This window comes from Sorex fumeus, unplaced genomic scaffold (genome assembly GCF_029834395.1).
Source record: "Sorex fumeus unplaced genomic scaffold, SorFum_2.1 ptg000072l, whole genome shotgun sequence".
Lineage (NCBI taxonomy): Eukaryota > Metazoa > Chordata > Mammalia > Eulipotyphla > Soricidae > Sorex > Sorex fumeus.
Window position 1 is genome coordinate 44649884 of NW_026606129.1, and position 20636 is coordinate 44670519.

Here is a 20636-nt window from a genome sequence, read left to right on the forward strand (position 1 = left end):
CTTAAAAAAAAAGGGGGGGTCAGAGCAATAGTAGAGTGGGTAAGGCATTTGCCTTGCATGCGGCTGACCCAGGTTCAATCCCCATATGGTCCCCCGAGCACCACCAGGAGTAACTCCTCCTGAACGCAGAGCCAGGAGGAAACCTGAGCGTCACCGAGTGTGACCCAAAAAAGCAAAAAAAAAAAAAATCTACACAACTCTCTGACGGCAAGAATTTTATTCACTTGTTCTCACAGGGTTTTTGTTTTTTACTTACCTCGTGATGGAAAAACAAGTTCATCTACCAACCTTCGAGCAGCGCCAGAGAGGGGTGGCGAAATGTCCTTAAAGTGACAAAGGGTAAATATTCAAGGCTCAGAGATCTCAGAGTTCCCTGCAGGCACAGAGTGGCCTCAGACACCACGGAGTGAATGTGTGACTGTTCCACACTCTCTCCACTAAAACAGGAGCCACTATTAAACTCGAGCTTCCTGGGCCATTTCCATCGCTGTGAAATCTGAGATCCAGACTGTCACACATTACACCTCCTCCACTGGGTTTTCCCTGATGGTCAGAGCCAAACCTAAACTGTTAGTTCCGTGTGGGCACATGGTGCTGAGAGAGACAGAGAGAGAGAGAGAGAGAGAGAGAGAGAGAGCAATAAACGAGAGAGGATTTACCAAACTCGAGAAAGGCATATGGCCTGGTGGCCAGACCAATACAGGCACGGTCGTATGAAGTCGTGAATTCGCACCACAAGGTCTCCAGGAAGCAGAAAGCCATGGCTGCCGGGCACTGGCGGGAGCAGATAGCCATGCAGGCCACATCCCCCAGAGAAGAGACACTGCAACAAAAGAATGACACTCACATTACCAGGGAGGAGATCCATGCAGTCTCACCCACACCCACACAGAGGCCGGCCTCCACTACACGCTTGCTAGGTTGGGACCGTCTGGGAGTTGTTATCTGCACACAGGCCCTCTCTCTGCCTGGGACGGGGTCTCCCTGCGGCTCCTCTGAAACAGACAGCAGTGTCTGCCCCGAGAGCATGGGCTCCCTCTTATTCACACGTGAGGGATGCATGCGCCATCGGGGACATATATGGAGCCGCTGACGTCTCTTCCTCCTCAGAAGAAAGTTTTCTTCTGTCACCGACATCAATAGATTTTCTAAAGTTAAATCATCCTGGCTTCCTGAAATAAACCCCTTCCGGGTTGTGAGCTTATACATATTCAAATGCACACCAGTGCTGTATTCCATTTCCTAATGTTTTATTTAGGACTTCTGTGGCTGTGCAAAAAATTAAAAAAAAAAAAGGCTGGCCTATGATTTCCCTATTGGCAGTACCTTCATTTGCTGTGGGTACTGGGATTATTCTGGTTTCATAAAATGAACGTGGGGCTTTCCATCCTCTGCAGCTCCCATTTTAGAGCATTGCGCTAGCATTTTAAGTTCTGGGGGCTAGAGTTCCAGCAGTGACTACTGAGTCACACTGTCAGTTTTTGCTGAGAACCCAGCAGTGGCTGGGAGCCCCTTTTCTGCAGGACTTCCTTGATGCCTAAGATGCAACGTACCAACGTGCAGGGCGGTTCTGCCTGTCCTTTGGCCACTACCACAGAAGGGTCACCAGTCTAGAACCAATATTGATATGTAAACCTTTCCAGGTCAAGGGAAATCTAAATTCAAACTCTAGCCCCATAAGAAACATAGAAGAAGAGTTTCAACATCCTGATGAAAGATTATTTTCCTCTCATCCTAAGCCAAGAAAATATGAGTTATCCCTCTACATCGGTGAGACCATTTCTCATTTCATCTTCATTTCACTCAGACTGTAACCTTACAGGACTCCTTCCCTTGGGACCAGAGAAACAGAATAGTGCATTAGGGTGTCTGCCTTGCAATCAGTCGACCTGGGTTTGATCCCCAGCACCATACAGTCCCCCAAATCCACCAAGAGTGAACCACAGCCAAGAATAAAACCCTGAACACCACTGGGTGTGACTCCATGCTCTTTAAAGAAAAAAAAAAAAAGAAAAGGAAAGGAAAATGATATGTGAGCAGAGCTTAGGGCCTGGCTGCCTGCATTCAACTCCTGGTCTACTCCTTACTAACAACATAATCCTTAAGTAAGTGAAACTTGCTTCCTACTCTGTAAAGCAGATCACTGTCACTGTCACTGTCCTCCTGCTGTTCATCGATTTGCTCTAGGGGGCCCAGTAACATTGTGAGACTTGTTGCTACTATGTTTGGCGTATCGAATACATCACGGGTAGCTTGCCAGGCTTTGCCATGCGGGCGAGATACTCTCGATAGCTTGCCGGGCTCTCCAAGAGGGGCGGAGGAATCGAAGGCAGAGGAACTGAACTCTGGTTGGACCTACCCGCTGTGCTATTGCTCCAGCCCCTATAAAGCAGGTACAACTATTATTTCCTACCTCAGAAGCCACCTAGCATTTAAAACAGTCCCCTCAGCACACAGAAAGCATTAGCCATTATAACTCTTAATTATTGTGCCCGCTTGATTCCAAATTCCATTGGAACATTTTCTCACCATCATATTCATTTATAGCTTTTTTTCCTTTTGGTTGTCAGATATTCCTGGCTCTGCGCACAGGAATCATTCCTGGTGATGCTCAGGGGAACATAGGTGGTATTAGGGTCAAATGCGTGCAAGGCAAGAGCCTTACTTGCTATACTATCTCTCTGACTCCTGTATATTTCTATTGTTTCCCTCATTAGACTGTACTTCCTTGAGGAGGCTTTATTTGTGTTCATTGTTTTCATTCTCTTGCTTTCGTTACAAAACAAAAAATATTTTCATTCTGTTTTAAACCTTGAACGGCTACCAGAGAGGTAGTATAGGGGTTGAAGCACTTGCTTTGCTTGCAACTGACCCCAGTTCAATCCCTAGCACCACATATGGTCCCAGAGTGCCAAAGGTCACTCCTGAGCATAGGGCCAGGAACAGTGCCCAGCACTGCCAAGCGTTACCCAATACTCTGACCCCCCCCAACCCCCCCAAATAAAAAAGCAAAAAATGAAAGCAAGAATCCTAAGTTATGGAGCTGAAGTAATGGTACAGAAGATAAGGCACTTGCTTTACAGCTTCTATCCTGAAAACCAGATATGGTCCCCCAAGTACCATCAGGAGAGATACCTAGCAGAGCCAGAAGGAAACCCTGAGCACCACTGGGTATGAACCCAAAATAAACAAACAAACAAACAAACAAAAAAAGATTGTAAGTCAAGGACTAGGGCTGTGACTCAAGTGCAGAGCATGTGTTTTACAGGGCAAGAACCTGGGTTCAATCCCTGCACCACGTGCCCTGCATGCTGCCACCGCCCCACAGGGTCTCGCCCTATTGGTTCTGGAGCCAGTCTGAGCTCTGTCAGGAGTGGGCCCCACTAACAACGGGCAAAAAAAATTTTTTTTTTAATTATGTCTTTTTCTTACTTTCTTGGCTTCTCACTTTCTGACTTTCTTCTCATTTTCATTTAGTTCCTTCCTCCTTACCCTTGTACCACCCTTATGTTCCATGCAACAAAAACTGTCAAACTGAAGGCATAAAAACTGGTTGAGAGGGCCAGAGACAGTAGGTAAGGAGCTTGTCACCCCTGCAGCCGACCCCAGTTCAATCCCTGGCACCACACATATCATCCCGGGCACTGCCCGGAGTAATCCCTGAACAGATCCAGGAGTCGGTCCTGAGCATCGCCACATATGGACCAGAAACAAAACAATAAAACCTGGTTGAACCGGGTTTCCTGGCGCCCACGGCACTCCAGCAGAAGGGCAGGAGTTGGGGCAGCGGTGCTTCTGCTCCTGTGAACCCACCGCAGACATGCCCAGCTGTTTCACAACCTGACCACAGGGAGACTGACACCACGTTACCACGTTACCCACGTTACCCCACACTGTTCCGGCCACAGGCGATGTGCCTGCTGTGCTTACTGAACGGTGAAGTGAAGGCCTTCCGCGGAGCCTCGTCCTGGGTACTGGGCTAGTCGTGCAGCTGTGATCTTGAGCCGTCTCCTGCACTCCAGGAACTCCTGGGTGTGGTAAAAGTCAGTGGAGGCGGACAGGGCCAGCCCATCTCTCACCCTGACCACACAGGCGAAGAGGATCATGGACATGGTCTGCAGGAGAAGTCATGAGGACACCTGGGGAAAGCAAGGTCACCGTGTCAGAGGCCAGAAGCTAGAGCTGCAGGCATGCTGCTTAGGGGGCCGCCTCGCCCACACCCCACCCAACTGCAGAGGCCTCTTTCATTATCGTTCCCTGCCCTCATTTCCACTCCCCATTTTCCAGGCTCAGAGAGAAAAGACCGCAGGGAGGACATTTGCCTTGCACGTGGACCACCCAGGTTGGATCCCTGGCATCCCATATGGTCTCCTGAGCCCTACTAGGAGTGATCCCTGAGCACAGAGCCAGCAGTAAGCCCTGAGTACCACCAAGGTGGGACCCAAAAACCAAAAAAGAACCAAAAACACCATTTTCCTCCCTTTACTAGACCTCCGAATCACCTTCACGTGAAATCTTCCTTTTCCAATCCTCTCTACTGAAGGACTGGGGACAGGGGGTGTAGGGGAGCAAGGGTCAAAGGGTTGGAGAACAGGTTTTACATATGGGAACCCTAGGCTCCATCCCCAGCACTTTACAGTCCCCAAAGTACTGCCATGAATGGCCCCAGAACACTACACTGGAGGTACCCAGGCCCCACCAAGTAGGACCAAAACAAAACAAGATTTGGGAGGGGTAAAGGTGGCAATCACAGTAGGTGACACAGCCCCCAAAGAGACAGGGAGGGAGGGCCGGAGTGATAGTGCGGAGGGTAGGATGTTCATCTTGCACGGGGCCAAGCCAGGTTCACCTGCCAGCATCCCAAATTGTCCTCTGAGCCCACCAGGAGTGATCCCTGAGTGCAAAGCCCTGACCCCCGCCAAGGGGTGAGAGACAGGGAGGGTTAGACACCATAGGGTAGGAATAGAGGTAAATGCCAAACACGTTAGTTGCCTTTGCCTCATCTGCCCAGGGATAGGGAGGGAAGGATGGGCAGTGAACACTGTCTGAGCATCTAACTGAAGGCTGACAGCAGAGAGAGCAGAAGACCAGATGGGACAGAGAGAGCAGTATGGTCCTCCTGCATTTCTGAAATGCTGACACGGAGCCAGACTTTGGTATGACAGGGTGCCTACAGATGGCTAAAGGGAATCATTGGGCAAATCACTGTACAGTGCAATACTAAATATTTGACCAGGAGCGCCATTAAGAAACTAAAGGGAAACTGGAGCAATAGCACAGCGGGTAGGGTGTTTGCCTTGCACTCGGCAGACCCAGGTTTGATTCCCATGTGGTCCCCTGAGCACCGCCAGGGGTAATTCCTCAGTGCAGAGCCAGGAGCAACCTCTGAACATTGCTGGGTGTGAGAAAGAGAGACAGAAAGAAAAAGAAAGAGAGAGAGAGAAAGAGAGAGAAAGAGAGAGAGAGAGAGAGAGAGAGAGAGAGAGAGAGAGAGAGAGAGAGATTGAAATTCACAGAAGTCCTCAGGGTGCCTTTGGAGAATCAGGCAAAATGGTTCTGGGGCAGAAACGGCCCTGGGTCAGGGCTGTGGTTAAGCAAACGTGATAATCACTACACTAAGGAAATGGTGAGTCAGTGCTGTGGAAGAGACTGGCCAGGGTTAAACCCTCAGTGCAGACAGGGAAGAGGCCTCCACAGCTAAAGGGGGTCTCCAGGCTCCCATCCATGGTGGTCAGGCCCTCTATCAACAGGATGTTAACAAAGGAGTGGACTTTCCTTCCAAGGAACCTGAGAGCCATAACCCTACTCTGGCATCTGGATTTCTGTGAGCAGTAGCAAAGGGAGCCTCCCACAACAGACTGTGCCCTTCCCTCCACGCCCCTGTACATGCTTCACTGACATCCACTGAGCCCTAGGTCCCGGTGTCCAAATCCACAGCGAGGGCTGTTCAACTGCACTGCTGGCCACGGAGCTTTCCCAGCTCCATCCAGCAGATAGCAGTTCTCTGACCTGGAAGGTCCAACAAATCTGCTGCCTCTTTTTCTCTTTTAGACTGACTCATCAGTCTAAATAAACTCAGGTTCCATACTTACATTTAAGTTCTAAGAATGAAGAGCGTATCTAGCATGGATAAATGAATATTCCATTTTATGCATGGAGGAACAGCAATGGTATATAAAACACAGGCATACACACACTCACATGTGCATACACACACACACACACACACACACACACACACACACACACACGCCAAAAGATAAAAACAAGTTTACTGGTCAACAGACCCGGCACAGTGCAACTGTCCTAATTTCACCGCATTTTCCACTGAAGAGTGAAAATGTGGAAAGTCCCAGGACAAAAAACCCTCAGGATCTCAGGACAATTGGCATGACCAGAGTTAATGCCAGGCCTGTGGCTATACCCCAAACTGCCTGGCCAAAGCTGAGACCTTTGATCTCAGAAAGCGCCCAGAGGCCAAGTGTGTATCTTCTTCTTTTTGGGGGGAGGGGGGGTGTTGAACGGGGGAGTATTGGGGGAGGATGGATCACATCCAGAGGTGCTCAAGACTTACTCCTAGCTCACAGATCACTCCTGGCTCTGTGCACAGGGATCACTCCTGGCAGAGGTCACAGGACCATATGGAATGCTAGGGATCAAACTCAAGTCAGCCCCAAGCACCTTCCTCTCTGTTCTATGATTCTGACCCGGAATGTATTATCTTCTATGCTCTGGAAGCCACATGAGAGTCGGCTGCTGGAGCCTGAGAAAGTCAAATGCTATCACAACATCACACCGGCTTCTGCAGGCCTCAAGCTTTTATCACAGTCCAGAGTGCCATGAACTTCTATCATGTCTAAACCTTGGAAAATAGGAGGCAGTTTCAGGATAAACTAACATATAACTTGGCTCAGGCCTTAGGTTCTTCCGGCCATTTAGAAGGTAAAAGGCAAGTGGTGCCACAATGGGGGAAAAGTCTAAGAGAGTTTTCATTTGCAGCTCCTTGAGAACTAAACAGGGGAAATATATTTACTGTATCTGCAAGTATTTCCTGCAAGACAGAATGTAAACAGGTTGTTCCATTCTAACTGACCAGACTTACAAAGGCATGTAGCCTGATGGCTTTAGGGCCCTGCTTTAATGTTTAAGAATATTTGAATCCTTTAAGTTATAGACAATATTTTAAAGAATCATAGGGCATAACTCTGATGGAAAATAAAAGAAAACTATAAAATGTCTTAGTATCTAAACAACTTTAACTTACTTTCTATCTTGAGAACAGTGGTATGTCAGTGAATGGAAGTTATGACCATTGTGCAGTGCATGCAGAGAAGTGTTTATGAACACTTTTAGGGAGCAGTGAGGTAGTCTAGCAAATAAATGCTTTGCACATGGCCAACCTGGATTTTATCCCCAAGACCATATATAGTCCCCTGAACTCACCAGGAGTGATCTCTGAGTCAGGAGTATGCCCAGAGCACATTCAGATGTGACCCCAAAACAAAACAAACAAACAAACAAATCCCTAAAATTTAATTAAAAAGGCGGGGGGGGGGGGGGAAGGAATACTTAAAAGAGCTAGAGAGTTCCGGAGAGAATAGTACAGCTAGTAAGGTGTTTGCCTTGCAAGTGGCTGACCCCGGCTTGATACCTTGTACTAAGTATGGTCCCCTGAGCATAGCCAGGTGCAAAAAACTAAACCAAATAATGTAATAAAGATGTTTCTAAGAACATTATTAGCAAATTTCATTAAAAAAGAATTAAAGAACTTCAACAAGAGCCTATAATCAATTAATCAATATATAAAGACACAGCTGTTGTTACAGGGATGGGGAGGGAGGTAGGGAGAGACAGGGAACCAGTGAGAATGAAACAGATAAGCAGGGAGTCAGAGACAGGGTGGAAACTCCCAGGGGAACCAAGACCCACTTTCATTTCAGGGCTCTGAGTAAACTGTACCCTCTTTTCAGAAATAGAAGTTTGCATTTATCCACCTGTCACTCCCACCATCACCCCCCCCCCCCACACACACACACACATATACACACACCCTATTGCTGACTTCACAGAGCTTTGATTAGGTGCCAGGGATTGTGTTAAACCAACAAAAAACAGTGACCTTTCCAGGTGATGGCACTGCTAAGAACCAGTTCTGCTGCTCTAAGGGACTAACCGACTTCAGCCACTTCATTTTTCTGTGATCAAACCTCCCTCTCCTCAAACAGCATGCAAGACAGGTAAAGCCTTGTTTGGTGGTGGTTGTCATTGCCGTTTTTCCCAGTTCCATCCGTGCAGTTATTAGTGGTACAAAACAGTGAAACCCACACGCATTTTTAGAAATATTCATCCCCAAGTGGAGGTGCCACCGTGATGACCTTGTTTGAGGCGGCGCGTTTGAAGTGCAGCAGCTGTCTGAGGGCTCCGGGGAGTTGACCTGCTCCTGTGGACGAGTCTGAGCGGCCACAACACCCTCGCACATTGTTTCCATGAGGCGTTTTTGTTCTTAAGTTTTAATACGAACAGAAGAGGCTCATCTTTGTCTGCTGCAGGCCGCCTGGGAAGGGCTCTGTACGCTGTAGGTGTTTAACGACGGTGAAGTCAGGTCTTACACAATTACCAGAGGGTGGAACCAAGCAAGAGATGGGACTGATATTCAAAGAGGAATAAACCGGGGACTTCTTCTGGAAAAGCGGGTTTAGATACTTTTCCTCCCACAACAACACAACAACCACAACTACAACTGACACTAAGGCATCAAGTTTGAACTACGCATACTATCCTGAGAGGTAGAGGGGAGGCGGCAGCAGGCTGGCTAGGGACCTTGAGTGCAGAGGTCTGGCAAGGCCGTGTTTGTTCCATGTTCTTTCCTCCCCTGCCCAGTGTTGGCGCTGGAGAAGCTGGCAACCCAGAAACATCAATGGGAGCAACACCACTACCACCACCGCCACCACAAGAACACTGTCCTCTCCAGACAAAGAAGCAGGAACAGTGTGAGCCAGAACAACTTTAAAAACCTTAGACAAGCCACTCTGCTCACGCGGAACACCACAGTAAGAAAATAAAAACAAACAAGAGACATCACCCTCAGCTAGTGGAAAGGAAGTGCTTCCCCAACTCCCCACCCAGTGGTGTCGTATATGAAAGGGTCAGCAGACAGCGACAGGTACCAAGGGGCATCCACCAGTGAACCCCTCCAACTGAGTTGTGGGGAGCCAGAAGTCCCATCTCTGCCCAGTTAGAACCAGCAGCCCTGACACCACAAGTCACACAAAAAACCCGAACCCCCGCCTGATGGGGGGAAGGTTCAGAAAGGCAACTAGAAATTAATGTAAAGCCCCCCTCCAAGAATAAACACTAAATCCAGAACTCTACAAGAAAATGACCCAAACATCCAGATTTTAATCAGAAATCACCTATTATGATGGGGCTGGAGCAATAGCACAGTGGGTAGGGCGTTTGCCTTGCACCCAGCATCCCATATGGTCCTCTGAACACCGTCAGGAGTGATTCCTGAGTGCAGAGCTGGGAATAACCCCTGAGCATTGCCAGGTATGACCCAAAAATAAAAAAAAAATCAAAAAGAAATCACCTATTAACCTATCAAGCTAAAACTGACGAAAACCTCAACTTGCATGAAAGACAATCAACTGATGGTAACACCAGCATGACAGAGATGTCAGGATTCTCTGACACACTTTAACATAGTCATCAAAAAAAGGTTCCAGTGAGCAACTACATGCTTCAAACAAACAAAAGAAATATCAACAAAAAAAAATTTTAATGAAAATGTTAAGGGTTGGAAAGATAGTACAGTGGGTAAGGTGTTTACCATGTATGCAATTGATTCAGGTTCAATCACCAGCACTACATATAGTCCCTGAAGCACTACTAGGAGTGATCCATGAGCACAGAGTTAGGATTAAGTCTTGAGTATTGCTGGCCCAACCTCCTTGAGCAGTGAGCCCAACCCAATATGAAGATTTCACTGTCACAGTCCTCCCGTTATTCATCGATTTGCTCGAGTGGGCTCAGTAACATCTCCATCGTGAGACTTGTTACTGTGTTTGGCATATTGAATACGTCACGGGGAGCTTGCCAGGCTCTGCCGTGCGGGCGAGATACTCTCGGTAGCTTGCCGGGCTCTCCGAGAGGGGCGGAGGAATCAAACTCGGGTTGGCCATATTGGCCACTTGCAAGGCAAACGCCTTACCCGTTGTGCTATTGCTCCAGCCTATGAAGATTTCATAATTTAAAAATAAAATAGTGAAATAAAAACTCAAGTGACAAACTGAGTAGCAAAATGGTGGGGATAGAAGAATTAATCAATAAACATTAAGACAGAATATTGTTCAGAACATAAACTGAACAATCTATGACAGATTGGAAAATGTACCTGTACTCACCATACCCACCATCAAAGTTCCGGTGCTATAACCAAAGAGATCCCTCTACCCATTCCTCCCACCAAATGTTGTTTTCCTTTTTAAATTAGTACCAATTATGCATGACCTCTTCCCAAGGATCAAATCCAAATTGGTTTTAAAAATGAAATCTTACCCTGTATCAAAATCAGAAGAATTCAGTGGAAAATCAGAAAACCATGAATCTATGTGCAAGATAGAATCTAGCAAGAATTTTGCAAGAACCAAGAATCTATATGTAAAAATCTATAACAAAATATTAGCACTAGAGGCTGGAGTGATAGTACGGTAGGTAGGGCACTTGCCTTGCACATGGCTGACCTAGGTTTGATCCCCATCATCTCACATGGTTCCCCAAACACCTCCAAGAGTAATCCCTGAGCACAGAACCAGAAATAAGTCCTGTGCACAGAGCCAGGAGCAAGCCTTGAGCACCACCAGGTGTGGCTGACAACCACACAACTAGAATTCAGCAGTAAGTACAATTTCACAGCACAAACAAATGGGAATAATTCCAGGATTCAAGGATGGCATAGGGCATTTGCCTTGCATGAAGCTGACCCAGATTCCATTCTTGGCATCTCATATGGTCTCCTGAGCATTGCCAGAAGTGATCCTGAGTGCATATCTAAGAGTAACCCCTGAGCATCATTGGGTATGGCCCAAAAAATTAAAAATAACAATAAAAAGGCATATAGATCAGAAATCAAGAAACAAAACCTATTTTCAGATGATGTCATTATTACATGGGGAATCCTTACATGTCATAAAAAAAAAAGTACCCAGAACTAAGGATTTCAACAACGTTGCAGAACATAAAATCAACATATAGAAATTAATTGTAGGATTTGGAGAAATAAAGCAATGGCTTACAGCACCTGCCTTTCAAGCATATGGTCAGGCGTCCAAACCTCTGCTGTCCCATGTGCACCAAGAATAATCCTGGCAGCACAATGATTTTGACCCTGAGTGTCATAAGCAATTTCTGACTGCAGCTCAGTCACAAGTGTGCAAGCACCACATGGTTCCTTGGTTCCTTGAGTATCACACAAGCAACCTCTGAGTATCACGTGGTATGGCTCCAAACTCAAAACTAAAAAATACGAGTCAGAGAGATAGCTCAGTGGGTTAGAGCGCTTGCTTCACCCGTAGAGACCTAAGTTCAATTTCCAGCACCATATGGTCCCAAGAGAGCATGGACACAAGTGATGCCTGAGCAAGGAGCTGGGGAAAGCCTCTGAACAGGGTGTGGCCCAAAACTCCAACAATTAAATGAATAAAATTACCATATTTTAAATAGAGAGATGCAGAACTGATTAGTGTTTGCTAAAGATGTTAGAAACATTAAGGTGGATATAAAGAGATAGCAAGAGAAAGATCTTTATGGAGACAATAATTCTGTGTCTTTAATAACAGTGATTACAGAAATCTACACATGATAAAATAACATGGGAAAATGACACTTTATACCATGCTGATTTTTTCTGGATTTTGATATAGTATTATAGTTTAGTTATTTAGTTGCTGCGGCTCAGACTCAGGGCTCATGCATATAAGGCATGTGCTTTACCAGTGAGCCACATCCCCAGGTATATACCACTGCAGACAATTTCCTGTGACTATATTTGTTTTAGAATAACAGTGTGTGTGGTGGGGGGAGCGAGGGAAGCATTATCTTAAGGTCTTTATACAACACTTAAATTATGCTCATACTTGCTTTTTGTGTTTAAATGTCTTTTTGAAATATCTCCACTAATAAACAATCTTTTTTTTTGCTAATTAAGCACAGTTCTGATGATTTATGCATGAATGGTGAAGAACATATTTTACAAATGCAGCCTCACAACTACATGACCTTTCTAAACTGAAAGGTTTGGAATAAATTTGGAATGAACTCAATTAATCTCAATATTCATTAAAAATGAAAGCTGTTTGTAGATAACTAGTATTAAGCTTAAACAAGAAAGCAATAGTATGAATTTGGAAAATCATGTCACCAAGAGAGAATAGTACCGATTACACAGACACTAAGATCATCTCAGAGTGCTCACACCAAGTATTCCTATAAGTCTGTCTTCTAGGTTTTACCAGCAACTTCCATGGACCAAAACCTTGCTCCAAGCCAGTACATTATAAAGTACTCACTAAAAACTACTAAGCAGCAAAATGAATGAACCTAATTTTTGCTTCCAGAAACAAGTAATACAGTTCTCAATATCCTTTGCCATTGTCAACGTTTTCTGTTGTTTTGGTTTGGGGATCATACCCGCTGATGCTCAGGGGTTACTCCTGGCTCTGTGCTCATTTCTGGTGGTACATGCGGGACAACATGGGGTGCCATGGATCCAACCTGGGTCAGCCATGTGCAAGGCAAGCACCCTACCCACTGTTGCTCCACTGTCTATGTTTTGAATATTTTTTTGTAATGCAATAAATCTTGGAAAGGGAAAAAAGTTATATAGATGTTATTTAGTTTCTAGGTAGTAGAAATTAAAGGTAGTAATTGCATGGAAAAAAAAACCTCAGTAACTACTAGATTTCATAAAAATCATACTTTAATCCCTGTTTCCCAAATCCTCTTCTCAGATCTATAAACTGCTCATCTATTTATAAACTGCTCATGTCATAGATTATCCCTGTGCTACCAGCTAAAGGCCAATGTGTCTAGCTGAAGGCCCCTGATACATGGTTTTCTTCTCTCCCTTTTACCTTAAACCATATGCCAAAACCTCAAAACAGGGGCTGGGGAGATAGCACAGCAGTTAAGGAATTTGCCTTGCATGGACTCTGACTTGGTTAGATTCCCCAGCACCGAATATGGTCCTCCAAGCCCTGGCAAGAGTGATCCCTGAACAGAGAGAGGCAGAATTAATCCCTGAACATCACCAGGTATGATCCAAAAACCAAAACAAAACAAAACCCTACCATATACAACCCTCCTCCCTCAAAAGAGAGGGAAAGAGAATAAACAAGATTAAATTACCAAGTTTTGCAAAACAGTAACTTAAACAGGCAAAATCAGTTGCTTTTGACAGACAAACATTCAAACATGTGTCATAAGACATGCTGCTCACTCAAATATAGAAGACAAAAATGGATGATGTCATCTTTACTGGATTCACCTTCAGCCACAGGACATAAGAGCTGGCTCCTAAGGTTTCCTTGGGGACGGGGTGGGGAAGAGGGCAGAATTCAATTCTGTCCCATGTTAGGAACTAAGAAGAACAGGAACTGAAATCCATTAACAACTAACATCTAGGCACAGTAGTGATATTTTCACATTCGTTAATAATTAATATTCCTATTTATAAGGTAGGCACAATCTACAATGAACAGATGGAAAATCAGCTTAAGGCTCAAGTGGAAGAGCCAGGACTCAAACCCAAACTTCTATACTTCAAATATTCAAAAGCCTTTGATCCTTCCATTATTCTCTCAATTCTTGTTATAACAATTACCAACTTAAAAGAATTCTTTTGCTTCTCTTAAACAATTCTTTCTCCTAGAGGACTAATACTTAAAACTAATCAGAGGCAGGTAAACAGAAGCAGCCCTGACCCAGAGTCACACTTGAACATCTGTTTCTTTCTCACAGCATTACTTTGAATAAGCCAGTTTTCCTTCCTGACATCATTTGCATTTATCTCTTTGGTCCATACAAAGAACAAAAAATATCCATGGGGGCCGGAGCAACAGCACATCAGGTAAAGTGTTTGCCTAGGCCTACCGGATGGTGGTGGTGGGGGGGTCGATTCTTCAATTTCTAGCATCCCATATGGTCCGCTGAGCATGGCTGGAAGTAATTTCTGAGTGCATGAGCCAGGAGTAACCCCTGTGCGTCGCCAGGTGTGACCCAAAAAGCCAAAAAAAAAAAAAAAGTCCAGACCAAATCCAAAATATCCTCTACATAGTAAACACAAATTTTGTTTAAGAACTGTAACGACACTGCCCAAAACGTATTTTCCAGAACTATATCTAAGTACGTCAATTTAACTCATTAAGCAATATTAAACCACTTTCGCTTTGCTTTACTGAAAGTACCCTTCTCAGGATTAACTCCTTCCTAAAACTCAATGAAGATTTATCTATCCATCATCCTTTAAGCTCTAGGTTTTGATTTTGTTTTTGTATTTTTTTCTAATTATGATATAAATCTCACCGACTACTCTTCAAAGTTGGGAATATTCTATTGTGGCTTTTTGAGTTTCACACTCCTCATTTTTTTTATTATTATTATTTTTTTAACCCTCTGGCTCTGGAAAGTCCCGGCGTAAACCTAGAATAGAGACTAAATAAATGTGCACCCGCTGCTACCCCCGGGTTGTTCAGAAAAGCTGGTCCCGTGCACCCACTAGTGGGTGAGCCAAGTCCATCAAAGCGGTAAGCGACGGAGCGTTCGCTATTAGAACCGAGTAACAGTTTGACGTGATCCTTAAAACAAACGCCCCCTCTTAGGCTGGGCCACACCCCGTCTCCTCCCACCGGGGTGGCCGCGCGGGACGCGCAGCTGTCAGCCGGAGGTTCCCGCTGCACGCGCGCCCCGCGCCTGGGGTGCAGCCACGGAAGAGGAGGGCACACGGGACGCCAGCCAAGCCCACCGAACTCCGAGGGACCCGGCTGGGACTGAGGGCGGAGCGGACCCGGGACAGCCTCCACCTCCAGGCCCGCCCTGCGCCACACCCAGCCCCTCGAGCACTCAGCTAACGGACAGCGCAGCGCCCGGCTCGGTCCACCCTCACCTGACCCCGACGGCGGCTCCGGGGAATCGCCGCCCGCCCGCCGCGCCACCGAGCCACGGGCACCACCCGTCGCCACCGTAACCTGAGCCCACCCGGCTCGGGGCAGCCGGCCCTGGCCTCGCGGCGGCCGGGTGCAGGTAGGCGACGGTGCGCACGCGCGAGCTTCGAGTTCTCATTGGCTGCTGCTAAGCAACACCCGCACCCAAACCGACCAATCCTGGCGCGCTCCCGCGTCCCGGGTCCCGGGCCCAGCGGCGAAGGGGACGATTCTTAAAGGTGAGCGGCGCCAGTGTTCGAGTGCCCCAAGCGCGCGCGTCCCGACTTTCTACCCTCCTCCCGGCTCTCACCCGCGTGGCTCTGAGGTCCGAATCTGTATATTCCCACGCCCGGGAGTGCGAGAAGTGCGTCGCACGTCTCAACTCGGTGCCAGCCAGTGTTGAGACGGGACTGACTGACGTACGGAGACTGGGAGGCTCCTCGTGACGGCGCGACACACCCGGGGCGTGTGTGGTCCGGTCCGCGCGGCTGGGCGGGAGACCCGAGATAGGCAAAACCAAAGAGCAAAGCCTCCTGCCAGCCTGGATGAGGTGGCAAAGTCCGACCCTGAACGGAAGCACCCCGGGCCGGGGGAGGTGAGGGGGTGGGGAGGAGGAGGGAGTGATGGGGGGGGGGGTCGGGGGGAGTGCGGAGGCGCCAGCAGATTTTGAGCATCAACTGTGTGCCGGGCACTGGGGATGAAACGAGATTTAACTCCCTTCAAAAATGGTTAGAGGGGCCGGAGCGATAGCACAGCGGGAAGGGCATTTGCCTCGGACGCTACCGACCTGGGTTCGATCCCCAGCATCCCATATTGTCCCACAAGCACCGCCAGGAGTAATTCCTGAGTGTAGAGCCACGACTAACCCCTAAGCATCGCTGGGTGTGACCCAAAAAGCAATAAATAGATAAATAAATAAATTTTAAAAATAAAAATGGTTAGAGGGAAGAGGGGAGATAGCACAAAGAGCTAGTGTGCCTACTACGCATTTGGAGGCCTGGGGTTCAGTCTCCAGCAACATGTGGTCCCTTGAGCACCGCAGGGAGCACCCCCTTCATCCAAAGGCATAAACAAAACAAGAAGAAACCCCAAGTAAAGAGGTGTCAGTAGAAGAGCACCCATCCAACTAATGGCCCTGTGTGCTTTTTCTGAGAGGTTGCAAGATTTGTGAGGGAATTTTCGTGAGCTGGGCTGATGCTGTCTGGAGGAGGAATCCATAAGAACTTCTGACACTAGCTGGAAAGTTGCTAACTAAGCAAAGGAAGAAAGAAAAGTGCTTCAGAGGACCCGGGATTACTACAGGTCCTGGAAGGATGTGGGGCTAAAGTCCCTTTACCAGCACACTTTAGTTTTAAGGTCACAGAGTGGGGAAAAATCACAACTGACAATCCAATAAAAGGGTATTATTTGAGGGCTTTTTAAATTTTTTTGTAGTCATTTTGCTTCAAATCCTAGTTTCCAAGATCCATTCTACATTAAATGAGAACTTGCCTTGCAAACAACTGGAGGTAGGGAAAAGAGGATGGAGGGTATAAAAAAAAGAAAATAGAAAAGAGTTCCTCACCTGAGTGAGTGGACCTCAAAAGACTTAAAGGGGAAAAGCAAACAAACAAAACAAAACAAAACCCTCTGTGGAAGGGCTGCTGGACTTTGTTGTTGATGATGTTTACTTTGGGGCCATAGGCTATGCTCAGAGTTTACACCTGCCTCTGCACTCAAGGATCACTCCTGGTGGGGCTTAGGCGACCACTGAACGCCATGCATGCAAGGCAAGTGCTTTTACCTGCTGTATTATCTCTCTAACCCCATAGCAGGGTTTCTTTAAAGAAATGAAAAAACAAAACCCAGGCAAAGAGGGATGAGGATTTAGTGTTTTTGTGTTTTGCTGTTGTTGCCATTTTGGAGACATATAGCAGTGGTCAGGGGCTATTTCTTGTTCTGTGCTCAGGGGACCATATGTGGTGATGGGGATTTGAACCAGAATTAGCCACATGCAAAGCAAGTGCCTTAATTCCTATAATATCTATGTGGCCCAGGGATTTAGAGTTTTAAAGGTACAGTATTTCCATTGGACAAGATCACTAAATTCTGGAAGTGGATGGTGGTAAGGGTTGCACAACAATGTGAATGGACTAAATACCACAAAATGATACACTTACAATTGATCAAAGGGTTAGAGAGATAGTACAAGGGGTAAGGCACTGGGGTAGCCCACTTGCCTTGCTTCCAGCTGACCCTAGTTTGATCCCTGGCACCAAAAATGACCCCTGAAACATGGAGAATTGTGAAACTTTCCAATGGACTGCCTCCCCGTTCCTCCCTTTCCCCAGTATCTGTGTCTTGGGTTTGACACTGGCCTGAGAATTGTTCTCTAACAAGTCTCTGAGGACCTCCCCTCTCTCCCTGCCAGCCCACTTCAGTTTAACTGTGTTATTATGAGGCCACCAGCCTTTCTGTTTGAGTTCTCTTAATCTCCACCAAGCCTAACTGGTGGAATTTGGACTGTACTGTCACCCTCTCCAACCTTCTACCCCTGCATCCTTGTCATTGATTGTTTTCTGTGAAAACAACAGTGAACAGGTTCAGTTTTGAACTAACCCTGAGGAACTGGGTCAGGAATTGTATGGGCAAGAGGGAGGGATAAGAGTCGTTGGAGAACTAAGGGTGAATTTTTTTTTCTTTTTAATTTTTTTTTATGTTAGTGATAAATGCTTGCGCAGGGGCCATGCTAATCTTTTTTAAAATTTTTTAATAAATGCTGCTGTGGAAACAAACAAAAAAAAATGACCCCTGAGCATCATCAGGAAGGATGCCTGAACACAGCCAAGAGTAAGCCCTGTGTCTCCCCAAATTATCAAAATCGAAAACTTTTCATATGCATATATGTACATATATATGTACTTATATATGTGCATGGGGCTGTAGCGATAGCACAGCAGGTAGGGCGGCCGACACGGTTGGCCCAGGTTCGATTCCTCCATCCCTCTTGGAGAGCATGGCAAACTACCAAGAGTATCTCGCCAGCACGGCAAAGCCTGGCAAGCGACCCGTGACGTATTTGATATGCCAAACACAGTAACAAGTCTCACAATGGAGATGTTACTGGGCCCACTTGAGAAATCGATGAACAACAGAAGGACAGTGACAGTGATATATGTGTGTATATATGTACATATATATAAAACAAAGGATATTGCTCAAGTGGTTGAGTACCTTTGAGACTTGGGCTGGCATGTGAGCGCACACAGCATCAAATATACAGCTGCAGTTCAGTGTAAAGGTCTGCACTGAACTTAGACTCTTGAAATTTGTCATCACTTGGAGGGAACGTAAACCAGGTTAATATAGCTTTGCTAAGCGAGGAAAATGACAAAATGAAAACAAAAGAGATTTGTGTTGAGTCCAGTTGCCCCTGGGAATCCAGGCATTCCCTCCCACACTGTCTAATGTCTGATCCCTCCTACTCTCACTCAGAGTTGGACTAAATGACAAGAAGTCATGAGGCTGGGTTATATAAGGCACAAAGAAGAGAGGGGAAGAAACAGGAGGTTGGGATGGTCACAGAGATTAAAACCCGTGCAGCCTGTGTGTGCCAGTGAAAGGGCTAGGATTCCCTCTTGGTGCATTCACACAGATAAATGAAAACCTGATTTTCCCACCCCAATGACAAAATGAAGTTCTGACCTAGATGGAATCATGGGGGGGTGGGGTAAGTGGTGTCAGGAATTGGCACTAGTTCCACAGAACCCCAAAGCTTTCAGATAGGGAGCCTTGGGGCTTTGGAGCTTACAATGTGAGTGCTTTAAATAGGGTCTATACAGGATCTAACTGGTATAAGGGCATCACAGTGGACTGGATAGCAGTGAGGGAGATGCGATCCCCAGAGCCTTCCTCTCCAGCCAGTGTACTACAGGAGCCTGTCCCAGACTAATATTGCCTGAAGTAGACAGTTGGGCCACTGGAGTGATCCAGGTGGGGGCTATAGTCAGGTATAATTGGAGGGAGTTGGGTTTGCTTATAGAAGATAGATTTCCAGAGAGGTATCCATGATTTTGCTTTGGTTTTGTTTTTTGTTTTTTACCCACACCTGACTGTGGGTACTTGGCTCTGTGCTCAGTGATCACTTCTGACCAACTTGGGAATGGTCCTGATACAGCAACTTCTCACTCTGGAGATTCCCCTGGGAAATGGATGAAAATTGTCTCCTTACAAAGTTGCATTGAGGGGTGTGAAAGGAGACAGATGCCACAAGACAGATGACCCTGACCAGGATCACGGTCACCGTGCAGGGAAATGAAGCTCAAGGAGGAAGAATTGCCCCCCCAAGCCCATTTTGAATGATAAGGCTACCAAGATCACCCACCTAAGTGAAGTGACCACTGTTTACTCCATGTTTCATGGAAAACTAATCTGTTCCCACATCCATTGTGGGTGGGCTGCACAAGAAGGAAGACAGCCTCTCCCAGGTCTTGGTTTTCTGCCCCTCTTGGCAAGCTACCAAGAGTATCTCGCCCACATGGCAAAGCCTGGCAAGCTCCCCGTGACGCATTCGATATGCCAAAAAACAGTAACAACAAGTCTCAGAATTGTTGTGAGATGTCACTGGTGCCCACTTGAGCAAATTGATGAACAACAGGACAGTGCACTATATAGCCTAGTTTAGGAAGCTGGGCTTCTCTTCCTGGCAGCTAATTGTCTCTGCAGGATGGTGTGGTGTGGGCTAATAGTAGAGAGTTCTAAAACCAGACTGCCTGTGCTCAGGTACTGGTTTTGCCCTTATTAGCTATTGGATCTTTGGCAGGTTACTTAGCCGTTTGTTTGTTTGTTTGTTTGTTTGTTTTAGGGTGGGAGGTGGGGAGGTAGATCTGGCCACACCTAGCTCTGAGTTTACTCCTGGCTCTGCATTCCTGGATCTCTCCTGGAGGCCTTGGGGACCAAATGGGATGCCAGGATCCGAAGTGAGGCCAGCTGCTATAAGGCAAGCACTACCCAACTGTTCTCCTTCTCTGTCTCTGTCTCTGTCTCTCTCTCTCTCTCTCTCTCTCCCCCTTGTTTAACTGTAAAATGGAGAAAATATGGTGCTTTTTAGGGTTGTAAGCCTCATAAACAGTATTATTCCCTAAAGGACAAATAGATATATATGTGAGTTTTTCCCTAAGCAAAACTGATTATGTCTTTCTTGGTCCTGCAGGATTCGGCTTGGCAGTGCCCAGGGTTCCGACCCCACGCACGGACATGGAGACACCCGAGTGCTGTCAAAGGAGACTTGAAGCCAGATATCCGCGCTCCAGTCTTGATTATCGCTTTATCCTGGGCCACAAACTCCACCCGGAATACCTACACACACGGCCTGAAAGGGCGGGATCGTCCTGACACCAGCCACGCCCACGAGGTTGGCGTTCCCGGCTGCGCAAGCGCAAAAGGTCCCCCTGCATCCTA

The 20636-nt window shown here is 46.7% G+C and overlaps 1 protein-coding gene across 3 annotated transcripts in view; it reads right to left on the minus strand.

Annotated features, from left to right (window-relative positions):
• The window catches only part of SEC22C (SEC22 homolog C, vesicle trafficking protein), a 29654-nt gene extending 14033 nt beyond the window's left edge, over positions 1-15621 (minus strand). Inside the window, exons 1-3 of one of the 3 annotated variants that reach the window (XM_056129574.1) lie at positions 15508-15621; positions 3931-4139; positions 660-823 (exon numbers count right to left, since the gene is read on the minus strand). In XM_056129574.1, coding sequence (XP_055985549.1) covers positions 660-823; positions 3931-4112 — 346 coding nt within the window. In that variant the 5' untranslated portion in view covers positions 4113-4139; positions 15508-15621. Of the gene's footprint in view, positions 1-659; positions 824-3930; positions 4140-6862; positions 6944-15160; positions 15403-15507 lie in introns of those variants that run through there. The other 2 variants (XM_056129575.1, XM_056129573.1) reach the window with 2 other exon arrangements.
• Positions 15622-20636: the final 5015 nt, after the last annotated feature.